The 13029-nt window shown below is 37.6% G+C and overlaps 1 protein-coding gene across 1 annotated transcript in view; it reads right to left on the reverse strand.

The window, feature by feature from the left end:
* Positions 1-13029, reverse strand: part of LOC137984322 (nephrocystin-3-like) — a 69703-nt gene that overhangs the window by 20558 nt on the left and 36116 nt on the right. Inside the window, exons 14-16 of the mRNA XM_068831475.1 lie at positions 5303-5385; positions 1197-1257; positions 122-205 (exon numbers count right to left, since the gene is read on the reverse strand). Coding sequence (XP_068687576.1) covers positions 122-205; positions 1197-1257; positions 5303-5385 — 228 coding nt within the window. The remainder of the gene's footprint in view (positions 1-121; positions 206-1196; positions 1258-5302; positions 5386-13029) is intronic.

Genomic DNA, 13029 nt, shown 5'->3' on the forward strand with positions numbered 1-13029 from the left:
CATAACTGTTAAATGATTTGTTGAAACGGTTGTCTGTTAATTTATCGTTTATCTGCAATTTTAAACTTCACTCTAATACCACCCCACAGACATAATAAAAAAGGTAAACTAAATCACTTACTTTTCTCAGCTTCCTCTCTGGTAGCAAATGACTAAACGCCTTTACAATTCGGCCAAGGATATGACACAACAGATCCATGGTGTTCTATAGACAAAAAGATCTGTTAACCCACGAATAACATACATGGAAAATTTTCAGAAGATTTAGTTTTCGGGTAGCACAAACCAAGCATTCTGATTGGTCAATAAAGGGAGAAACACACAGGTAGCCAATCAAATGTGAGCCCTGGATTGCACAGCTTTTGCCTGATTGCATAATATGCCCACTTCGCTTAAGCATAATTACGATAAGCTATCTTGAATCTTTTTTTATGTATCAGTGCTCAATGCAAGTAACCACATGGTTTTTTCTGGTACAATTTGGAATAAATAAGCACTCATAATTTTTTTGGTTCCAAAACACAGCAGATGATGATTCTAATTAATTTTGTTCACATACAAAATACAAAAAAACACTGAACGGTGCGATGGCTATGCAGTTAAATTGCCAAATTTGACACGACAGGATTAAAGACTTAATTTCAGTCATTCTGAACTTGTACCACTTTATGGCCAAAGTTAAGAGGCATTATTCCAAAAAAATTTACAAATAGTTACATTATGTTGAACTTACTAACTACATTTAGCAACATGCAACTAGTTTCCCATCTTTCTCGTGGGCGCATTACATCTTAAACGTCACTAGTTGAATTTGAAAATTCGTAGGTGCATCACTTTGTAGAGCCCGCAGACCAGCGGGACACGTTGTCCATTCAGGAGCTAGATAAACCGTCTTGCTACCCAAGCAGGAGTTCTAGTACCTCAACGGGTAGAGCATCCGACCAGAGTTACGGGTGATATAGTTTAGAATCCTGCCTAGAACTATGCTTTTTCAGTTGTCCTTTTCCTGGTCGCCAAGTAACTACTTTCCCATGCTTCCAACAGACACAATACACCTTCACATCACTTAGTGTATGAAGTCAAAGTCTGCAGAAAGCACTGGCTTCACATAATGAAATGCCTAAACATAGAATAAAACTTACACATTTTTTTTTCATTTTTTAATTTCCTTTCATTGCAGGTTGCACTAAAATTACCTCCTTTAAGAAGCAAACCGAGGCGTAGTCCAACAAGCTTTTTAAGTTTTTCTTTTTGTACCTAACAAATTAATAGCAAACACTTTGGTATCGTAAACAAATTTATTATATTAAGTATAGAGATATACGTACATTTCCATGATGAGAATAAAAACGACATACGATGTTTTCTCTAGTGAAAAATTGTCGTATCGGGCTTTCGATTGGTTGTACAATTTTATCTTTCACTAGCGAAAAATTGTCGTGTCAGCGTTTTGATTGGCCAGTACTGCAAAATTTGTAAACATGGCGGCTGACTGGTGTATGGTTTTCAAAGTATTTGTTTTTTTATTGCTTAGTTTTCTCCACAAAATACTTCAGAAAATCTTAAAAAGTTTTAGAAGTGTTCAATCGAGGTATGGTGGGTAAAGATTTCTTTCATTTCAAAAATAGTTTGCTATTTGTTTGGGGCTTTTGTTCACGATCAGGGGTTTGATAGCCTCTCATTTAATATATTAACACTTACCTCGTTAACTTTACGATCACTGTACTTATATAATAAACAAATTTCTTCATGGTTGGCTCGTTTGTACGATTTTTATTACTCACGCGTTGTGAAGGATCGTCAAACTCACTCTTTTATATTTATTGTATGGAGGGGAGTGTTTATCGGGAACTAAAAGAATCGCATATTTTTCGTACGTAACACGAGTGGTCATATTGAGCAACATCGTCAAGATTCCCGCCTTTTTTTGTTTGTATTTATACCCAGTATTTTGTGTTAAAGCCTGCTTTTCAATCTCTCTGCATATTTATTGTCCATAAGAAAAATTCTAATAAAAAGAAATTACACGTTAACTTGAAGATACGAATTTTACATTCTCGTGGCAAGAACGACAGAGAATGTTAGCATCAGCAACGAGTGCGCATACGCGAGCAATAATCAATATCCCAGGACTCGTATTCAAAGTGGAACTCGTTGTGGATGCTAACATTCTCTCATATTTCACGAGTGAACACAGCGACCGAGTGAGGTAGTGGTCTTGCCACTCAAACATAAAATTCATAGGTCATTCAAGGTCATCCTGACTCCACTGCCAAGGTAATGATTTTGCGAAAATTTCAACTTTCAAGTAAGATCAAAATACAAATTTATGTAACAAGAAAGGCAAAGTAGGTACCAAATTACAATAACCGTTTTGCACGATTGGAAATTGAGTCTCAGTTTATAACAATCTTAATAAATAGCATTTTATGCCTCTCGACACGCACATAGACTGGAGGAATTATTGTGTAGCCTGAGCCAACATAACACAGCGCACACATTGCATTTAACAACAGCATGTTGCTCATTAACAATCTAAGGCTTTGTCCCCTTTATCTAATTTCGGGTTAATGAAGAAAGTAGTCTGTGTTTTGAGGCTCACGGCCTTGAACTGTTCCTTGAGCTGAGACCTGCTCCTTGAAGGGCCAAACTACTCCTATGAAGTTTCCTATAGGATGAGCCGGTGGTATTTGCTAATCCAAAACTGTCCTCAGATCTCCTGAGGTATTTTAGCGTGCTAAGAAAGATTGCATAGTGCATGAAATGACTTTTATTTATTAAAGATATTCCACTTTTATTCTACATCTAAAATTCTAGCAAAACTGTTCTTGTAAGTAGCTGCTGCTATTCCGCCTTTCTCATTACCCCATTTTGTACTTTTAACTCAGTTGATCCTTCTTAACTCTCACCATTATCATCATTTCTCTTGCCAGGATGGCGTACAGTCCACCAGTCAAACGGTGCCCCAACAGCCCCTATGGTTTCAGGTGAGTCTGGGGGCATTGCCCAGTGCTAGGTCGACTTACTGGAGGTCTTGGCAGATGAAATCCTGGCAACAGGCGATAGGGCACCTGCAGGGTCGAAGCCAGCCAGCTTCAGTGGGGGAGAATTCGTGTATAGCTTCTGGATGGCTTGGAGGTAGTCAGAGGATGAGGCCGAGCCAGCAAACACAATGCTGGGCTGCAAGGCGCAGGATATCAGGTTGGCCTGTTGTGTTACAGAGCTCCTCGTTGGACACATGGTCAAACTAGCATACACCCTTGATGGATCTGAGGGCCCTGGAGTCGAAGCTTTGGAGTTTTGCTGCTAGGTACTGGGTTAGAGGCCAGGTCTTGGCTCCATAAAGAACAGAGAGGATGGCGTGTGGTAGATCTTTAACTTTGTCGGGGGAGGGATGTTGCGGCACGTCCACAAAGGTCTCTGAAGGCTCCTCGCAACACCCAACACCAAACCGAACCTGCAGATTACTTCCATCTCCAGGTCTCCATTGTTGCAGACCCTGGAAACCCAAGTGGACATAGGAGCTCACGAACTTGACTGACTCAGTCCCGATGGTTATGGGAGGTGGATCAGGTCCATGCCTACATGCAACACTTTCGTCTTGGACCAGTTCACCTTGAGTCCAACCCAGTTTTGTCTCTTTCCTGAACGCCAGCAGAGCGTTATCCAGGTCGTCGAGGGCGTTGCCGAAGAGGGCTCTGTAATCAGTGCAGTCCAGGTCGGACAGATGGTAGTCACCAAGCTTGACTCCCAGGACACGCTTGCAAACTGCCATCATGAGGAGGTCGATGATGCAGCTGAAGAGGATCGGTTCTGCAATTAATGCAGGCCTGGCAGATTATGGCATCGATCAAAACTTGCTGTTGATGCGGACACAACTCTCAGCATCGTCATAGAGCTTGGTGAAGAGCCAGAGCAGCTTGGGTGCAATGCCCAGACATTTTAGGATATTCCAGAGGGTTGGTCTGCCTATAGTATCAAAGGCAGCTTTGAGGTCAAAGAAAGCAATATACCGTTGCCAGTTTTAGCAGAATTCACGTAGGTCCTGTATGATAATCGGAGAGCTGAGATGTCATTGGTGGTGGATTGGCCAGGCATGAAGCCAGCCTGTTAGGAACAGCATCTGTATCTGATGGCAGGAAGAGAATGCTGAAGAAGAATGCAAGTGCATAGCTTAGCTGGGATCGATAACAGGGTGATTCTGCGATGATTGCTGCAAACCAGGTGGTATCCTTTTCTTTTCCAGTATGACCCTATGTCTCCAGTCGTCCAGAAGCTCCTCTGTCACCCACACATGATGAATTATGGCGACTAGCCAAGCAGTCGTACTTTCCACAGTCTGGATGCGGTTTGCTGGAGGAGGCAACTAGGTTAGAATTGGGGGAACGCTGGAACTGCTCTATCCAGCGACCCAGGCAATCAGCTTCGGAGGTGATGATACCACCATCATTTGACCTCACTCTTGCAGGTTCCACTGCGAGCATTACAGAGAAGGCAGTACACCAGACTCTGATCATTGCACTAGGCAGTGTCCTTGAGTCGCGCTGCCTTAGCTTTCCCAGAACTGCTTGCAATGTGCGAAGATGGCTTGGTTGCAGGCCTGATTGAGGTGGCGGTATTCAATGACATCTCCATGCAGCTGCGCCACCTGATGTCACTCAAGTCAGAAATCCGAAGCTGTCTGGGGGTGTCGGTGTATAGGCCTATGGACTCAGTGGCAACCTCGTTGACAGCAGTCTTTAAAGTCTCCCAATCACCAAGGTTGTCAGCAGCCAGGACAGAGAAGGGGTTTTCGATGGAGCAGGCAAACTACTCATTCAAGTGAAGTTATGATCCTCTCAGTTATGAATGCAATTTTAGCTATTGCGTAGAGAAGCCAGAAAAATACAGGACTTCAATGGGGTTTGAACCTGTGAACCCGTGACCTCGCGATGCTTGTGCAACGCCCTAACCAACTCAGCTCATGATGGAGGAACGCCAGCAACGGTTAATGATGTGGCCTAGGGCTCTCCGCATAACACCCTCGTTGCTGTACCATGTCCAGTGGTGAATCCACTTAAGTGGGAACCACATGCCGGCAATACAGAGGTTGGTGGCAATGCATAGTTGGGGAAGACAGTAAGCATGGTCGTTGGTGGCCAGGGTATTAAACTCTGGCATTATTAATTTGTTCACCTTGTGGATGGAGTCAGGATAACCTATAGGTTCTTTTTCTGTTTTTTATTACTGGTATCAGTATTACGTTGTCGATTTCATTGTCATTGTCGTCATCATCATCAATCAGACACTGACATGGACTTACTCAGCTAATTCTGCTGCCACAAAACACAAAAACCTTGGACAGAATCTGCCTTCAGAAGATGAATTTTGAAGCAATTTAGTCACCTGTTTAATAATTGAAAACTTAAGTACATTAGTATGGGACAAAATGTATTATTTTACACTTCCAATAATACCGCTAAACTAAGTTACAGTCGACAAATTTATGGCTTGAAAGTAAAGAACGTGGTAAGAAAAAATCAAATACAAACATTATGAACAATATACACAAAAAATTACTATCATAATGACAAAACCCTACATCAAACAAACCTTAACAGCCTTAGAGTAGCTGTGTGCACTACATGTACTTAATGGAAACTACTGACTAACATTAAAGTCGAAGTAATGTACTTATTATTATAATTATTACTATCAACAGATTGTACTGGAAAGCTGGTTTACTAACTGAGGAAAGACACCACTAAACCGATGCCTACAGCTGAAGTCCTGCACCCTAAAAACAACATTGATGACATCAACAACAGACATATTGACTGACTTTTTCTAACAACACTACAAGGTCTGTAATAGCCGTTTCCCACCCTCATACTCTTGGGGCTACAAAAGCACAAATTGCGTTCAAGGGGCTTCAAAAGCACAAATGCAAAATCTTACGGCTACAAAATGCACTGCCAATTATAGGGGTAAAATTGCAATTTTTTGACCCTTCTTAAAAAACATAAAATAATATCTTATATAATAGTATAATGAGTTGCCAAGAACTGCATAAAGAACTTGTCAATATGGAAGAAGTGGTCTGCCCATTTTGCAATAAACAAATCTCAAAGCATACTAAAAAAACAGAACAATGTTGTGATGAACCGTTTATAGTGAATGATAACAATATGCTAGTTTGTAAAAAATGTGGGTTGGTTAATGGCTATAAACCGCTTATAGAATTTATTGATTTTCACTCAAATAAGCATAGATTTCATCGTAAAAGTGTTTACCAAAGAAAATATCATATAGAAAACATAATGAATAACATTGCCATTAAAAATGGTTTCCAGATTTCTGTAAAAAATATGGATAAAATAATTCGAATTTTTGCGGCTATCGGGGAAGTTGAGAAAGATGTTAACATTGATAGAAAGCGTATGATTAACATAAATTTCATTTTAAAACAAATATTTAAAATGCTGGATCTTCCTTTTGAAAAGGTCAAGACATCAAAGTCTAAAAAGACACTTGAAAGTTATAAACGATATTGGCAAGACATCCTAGCATTATCATTCGATAAAATAAATGTGATAGTTAAGGAATGAATTTGTCATTGTATTTAGCGTAGAACTTATCAACACTAGGACAAACATCAGTCACAAAATCATCTACATTTTTTAATTCTGTGTGAAATGATGGATTAAATTCACCACTTCGCAACATGTCTTTTATTGAATTCAAAAGATGCTGATAACTTTGGTATGCGTATGTGCAATTTTGTATTTTAAGATCCAGTGATTGGAAATCCATGTAAGACTTGATTAACAAAGCACAAGTGCTGATAGCTACTAGGGCTATACCGCCAGTTACAACAGCACTAATAATTCCACCAGTACCAGTTAAAATGGAAACAGTATTTCCTAACAGTTTGAATTTTTTGAAGCGTTTAACAGCCTTTTTGTAAGCCCAACACTTTCTATGGTATGCCTTATAATAGCTCTTTAGTTCGTCGACCTGATCTTCTGGGAGTTTGTCTGAAATATGGTTCCAGCTGAATATTCTCTTTTTTCGATCTTCCATATATATAGTTCAGATTGTTAATCGTCTGCATAGACAATATAGTATACCACTGACTTGACCACAAAAAGGTGATCTTTTAATCAGTTTAGTTGTGTATTTTTCTGAAATAGCATAAGTGTAACCTCTACCGAGCTTATGGTGGTCATAAAACCTCCCGGAAGCATCATGTAATACACTATGTGAATTTAATATATCAATCCAACCGAAGATCTTTTCAAGTAACCATGTTAGACAGCCACTACCTGGTCCAAGAAGACCAATTTCACCATCATTGAGTTCAAGAATCTCATTCATAGACATGTCTCTTTTAAAATAGAAACAGTGCAGGTATTGATAAACAAGTGCTGATTTTAATATTTTGTCATTAATGCATGGATGTTTTTCTTTTGCTTCTTGAAAACTATATTCCACAAATCGTAATAAATTGTCGATATACATATATATTGAGTTATATATTTTGAAAATCCACATCACAAATCGAAATGATTTTGAATGAATCTGAACATATTTTTCAATTCATCATCAGACAGAGATTTAGCCCAAACGGCAAAAGCATATAAATCCATTTCACAGAAATTCACAGCAGTGCCATCAGTATGAACCTGACATCCAATAAACATTTCTTGAGCTGAACCTGTCAGAGTGGCAGAAATTGTTTCTGTTTTAATCGCACTGATTGATGTAACGCCTCTAAAGAGTTCTAGATTTGTCCCATTAATACGAATTGTCCAAACTTCGATATTACCAGAGAGACTCGTCAAAGAAGGCATATTAAGTCGGCCATTTGATGATGAACCAAAATCGATATAGACTGCACCATCTCCCCATGGTATATGCATACCGAATCTGACGGCTCCACGCCCCCATTGAAACTGTGATTGATTAGTTATCGCTTTTGTTTTGACAACCAGTATTACTGTACATGTGTTACCAGATTTACCTGCTATTTTAGAAACATCAAATGATTTTTTTTCCAAATAGTCATCACTACCATCAAAACGTACAAAAAACAGTTTTTTTGTTGAATCCCTTAGAAGAAGAGGCTTTTTTGAATTGGTTTGTTGTGAAAAATCGATATTATTCACAGGATCAATCCATGAACTAACTCTATCATTTGAATCGGCTGTGACTACTGATAAAGCTGGAATTAATGCAATGCTGATTTTGTCTAACACTGGTATACCAGGTAGACTGTTCGAAACAATAAAAGTCGATCTGTCTAACTTCAAATCGAGTTGTTTTTTTATGACAACATGGTTATCTTCCGTAGCAGCCTTAACGACGAGATTTCTGTCAGTTTCAGCATGTCCATCTTCATTTAAAAAAAGTTTGAGGTCGTGATTGAATAAAATGTCCTCAACGGTGTATTCTATTTTTTCACCATTTTCGTCAATGAAATCAGTCCCATCTTCATTCAATGCGTACAATGACATATATATCATATGCTATACAATTTTAAGCACCTGGATTGAATTCTATGTATCCATGGAAATGTATGGCATAAGCAGAAATTTGATTAAATGTGGTTCTTATGCTCATTTCTGTGACATTAACAAAAGTTCTGTTGATTGTAACGTAATTGGTACCTGAACTTTTATAGGGGACTTGGAAAAAAACGGTTTGTCCTGTTCCAAAAGTTATTGCCAATCTGTATGTTCCTTGTGGTATTCCATGGTATGAAACGTTGACTGCATTTATACGAATTTTAGGAAATCGCAAATTTTGTCCTGGATCATTTAAATTTCCGTATTTCATCGTCCATTTGCTTCCTGCGTTTCTGGTTGTGACATATGTGATACGGGGTTGTATGAGATTGTCGATGAAGAATTTTTTGCTTACAGCATCATCATCATTTGTTGCCAATGCCAAACCTGTCATTTTATTGTTATTCATATTGATTGGCACATGCATTAAAAATTGATCATTTACAACTTGATAAGCCAATTCGTAATCATAGATAGTAAAATCAAGGTTGTTTTTTGCTTCGCCTTTTATACCGTAAATCAGGACATACAATGGTAAAAGAGTTGGGCTTCTATTGTCATAATTTGCTTGAACAGTTACATATAACCGTCTTTCGATAGTTGGTGAAGAACCATCTGGTGATAAGTTCATGATAAAGCGATAATATTTATACTCTGTGTTGGTTTTGACTGTTGTGGTTCTATCGATGTTCATGTTTCTTTTTTCAAAAGTAACCTGCAATGAATTAAACTCAACATCGAAACCGGTTCTCAGGAAATATATTTCTAAACACACAGTATATTTATCGCTATAATTGTCACGTATCAGTTTGAATAGATTAAAATCGAATCGTCCTTTAAACAGACTGGAACCATCTGCTGCCTTTTGAACCTTGAATGAAAATGCTTTTTGGTTGTTTTTATGTGGCGAGTCATTATAGTCGATTAAATTGGCATCCTGTATTCCATAATCTTCTGTAAATTCCCCATCATCCATAGCATATTTCAGCACATTTTTTCTGTTTGTATGTGTGGTTATGTGACTCTTTACTATTTCGTCGTCTACATATTTCTTATTTTTTTCTATTTGTTCATCTGTGTATCTATTGTTTTCGGTAGAAACAGTTGCAATACCGTCATTCACTTGCTTCAAAGTGATGGCATCTTGATTATGTGTGGCTCTGCCGAGATTTATTATTCGTTGATTGTTCATGTCTAGAACAGAAGTCATTACACCGCTTCCATCCAATTTCAATGTTTTTCCAACCTCGGAATCGACATAAGATTTGTTTGTCACATCTCTAGCACCGGTTGGTTGTCCGCAATTTATTATTTTATTCAAAGACATATCCAAATTTCCAGTCATTTTAGCTGAACCGTCTAATCGAAGTGCATCCAAAAATAATCGATCAACGTAACCTTTTCCTGTAGCATCATTCAAACCCGTTGGATCAGCAAGATTGACGATTTTTTTTTGTGACATATTCAAATTTCCAGTCATTGCTTGCGTACCATCTCGCAACACAACCTGATCAACATTCGGTTTGGTTGATAAACCAGTTTGTAATTGGTGTTTTGTAACAGCGTCAGAATTGCCAGTGCCTTCAGCAAGATTGCTGATTTTATTATTTCCAAAGTCAAAATTGCCAGTTACGGAAATACTTCCATCTTTTTTCAAATAATTAGCCAGCTCCGTTTTATCAGCTTTAAAATCAAAAGAGCTGTCAACGTAAAATTTATTAGAAGCATCTGAATGCAATATTGGATCTTGCACTCCTGAGATTCTTTTATTTTTCATGTCGATCGGATTTTGGGCTTCTATCTTTCCATCGTTTGTATTTAATTCAAAATAAAAGCTATGCAAATGCTCACTACTGACAGCGTCACTATGGCCATGCCTAGCAGGAGCGATATTCTCAACACGTCTATTATCCATATTAAGGGCGCCAGTCATTACATTGCTCCCATCTATTTTCAAACACCCAGAAACCTCTTTATCAACATAACTCTTAGTAGTTGCATCGTCATTCGTTTGAGGTGAATCTAAATTTCTCAGTTTTTTATTCTGCATATCATAATCACCGTCATCTGTTAGTTTGAAACCAACACCAGGCAATCCTTTTACTATTTCAATAACTTTTTCATGTGAATATGTGTCTTCAGGTAATTTACCATTTGAGTAACTCATATATACAATTGGTTTATATTTTTTCATCGAAATTCTTCTTTACTTGTTTCTTGGGTTTGTCAATATATATAAAACTAAAAGGGTCTCTGGTTGCTCTCTCGTATAATTGTTTTGAGACATTGTTTTCACGACATATGAGACTTTTTTCATTAGTACTCGGAAAATCATAAATGGCAAAATGTGAGCAGTTTAATCTAATATCTTTTGGTGTCTTGTAGTAGCTTTGACTCAAATATATGGCGCAGCAGTTTTTATGTCTCCCCTGTATAAAATAGTCAACTAATGGTTTTTGGTTTTTATCACATACAAAATCGTCGAATATCACAATTTTTTGATTGTCACCATTGAGATTTTTTACAGGAATTATTTTATCATTGCTTGCTTCAATGATATCATAACCAGCTTCTTCACTCCATGGTTCGAACTCTTTCATGAGATTCCGATACTTTGACTGCTCTAAGTTTTTTGCATAAAGGTATATTTTATCAAAATACAACAGATTGTGAATCATATGCATCAGTGTGTTTGTTTTTCCCGAACCAGAAGGTCCACAAATGAGCATGCGGAAGCATCGATCAGGCATAAAATCATGTAGTTGTGTGAAGTTTGTGACAACATCGTCGCCAGTATCATAATTAGGTATCTTCATTTATATTAAATCGTTACATTGTTTCGATAAAATGATGTAGTTAAACATGGTGTTCAACATGGTGTTCAACATGGTGTTCAACACAGTGTAAAACGTTATTTTTTATATATGAATTTCCATTTTTATGTAAAGTAATAATATAACAAAAATGAGTTTACTCAAGTGGAAAGAACTCGCCAAGAGTAAATCTGAATTAGGGGATAAGATCAATTATGTCCATAATGCAATTACAAAGCATGATATCGATCAGAAGACCAGTCAACAGGGATTTTCAAAAGTATTCCAACCAATTACAAGTAAATTAGATGATGTTGTTGACAGTAATCAGGTTCTAAGGTTGCCAAGGAAAAAACGACCATTGAAGAAAGGAGAAGTTCCTGATTACGGCATTGATATAGAGGATGAAGTTCCAGATATGAATCTTGGTGATCTATTTGAACAACCTGTTTTACCAAAGCAAGAAAAACAACTGGTGCCAAAACCGCCAACATATGAACAATCTTTACAAGATCTTCTGGAAGGACAAAAAGAGATTTATGTTGATCCTAAGTACTTTCCTGAAGAACCGGGATTGCCACCAGAATATGATGACGACGAAGAGATCGATTATGGAATGGATGATGAAGATATGGACGATGAGATATTGAATGAGATGGATGTGCCAAATTATGACACAGTTGAAAAAATACTGAATCAACCAGCAATGAATGACAAAAAAACCAAAGCATATCTGCGTAAGATTTTGGCTTATACTAGAACGAAAAGAAACAGTTTGAGAGGTGCCAAAACACATGTGACAAAACAATATAATAAGGGAATGATCGGGGAAGCACAAAGACAAGAGATGAACAAAAGAATAGACAGAGCTAAAAATGTCTTGAATGCATATATTGAACATTATGACACTAAATTTAAAACGATGACAGGTTCTGGAATCAGAAGAAAAGGTGGTAATGTGATATTTTTCAACAAACCGAAAGAACTCATAAAAAAATTGGATTTGATCATTGGTGAGATATTGGCTGGCAATACAAGCATTGACATGCGAAATATGGGTGTTTCTATATTGGACACATTATTGAAAATGACAACAATTAACAAATCACAATATGGTAAATTATACAAACAATATTTCAAAATTTAATGTAACCTAATCACATAATGGAACGAGAGATAGTTTTATCATCTTACAGTGTAAAAAATCAAGGGAACAATAAACCAGAAGATTTTGCAACAAATTTCACCAGACCTGTAACTCTAGACAATAATAAGCAATACGTTATCGGTCTTAACAGAGTCATTAACATGTCATTCACTTGGTTCAATGTCAATGCTGGGTACAAAAATCAATTAATCAAATACAGCTCCGATAATGGTTCAACTTTTAAGGACATTACCTTTCCAGCTGGGGTATGGAATTATACGGACTTTGACAGACATATTAAAAATGTGACGAAAACTGGTGATACGTATCCGATGACTCTTGAATTCAACGAAACAACATTCAGAGTCACGGTTACATTAGCTGCAAATTACCAACTTGATTTAAGAGCAAGTAATTTTAATGACCTGATCGGTTTCGACAAAAAGATATTAGCAAGTGGAACGCATATTGGACCAAGAGTGCCAAATCTCAGTCAAGACACAGACGTACTCAATATTCATTG

Source organism: Montipora foliosa, chromosome 14 (genome assembly GCF_036669935.1).
Source record: "Montipora foliosa isolate CH-2021 chromosome 14, ASM3666993v2, whole genome shotgun sequence".
Taxonomy (NCBI): Eukaryota; Metazoa; Cnidaria; class Anthozoa; order Scleractinia; family Acroporidae; genus Montipora; species Montipora foliosa.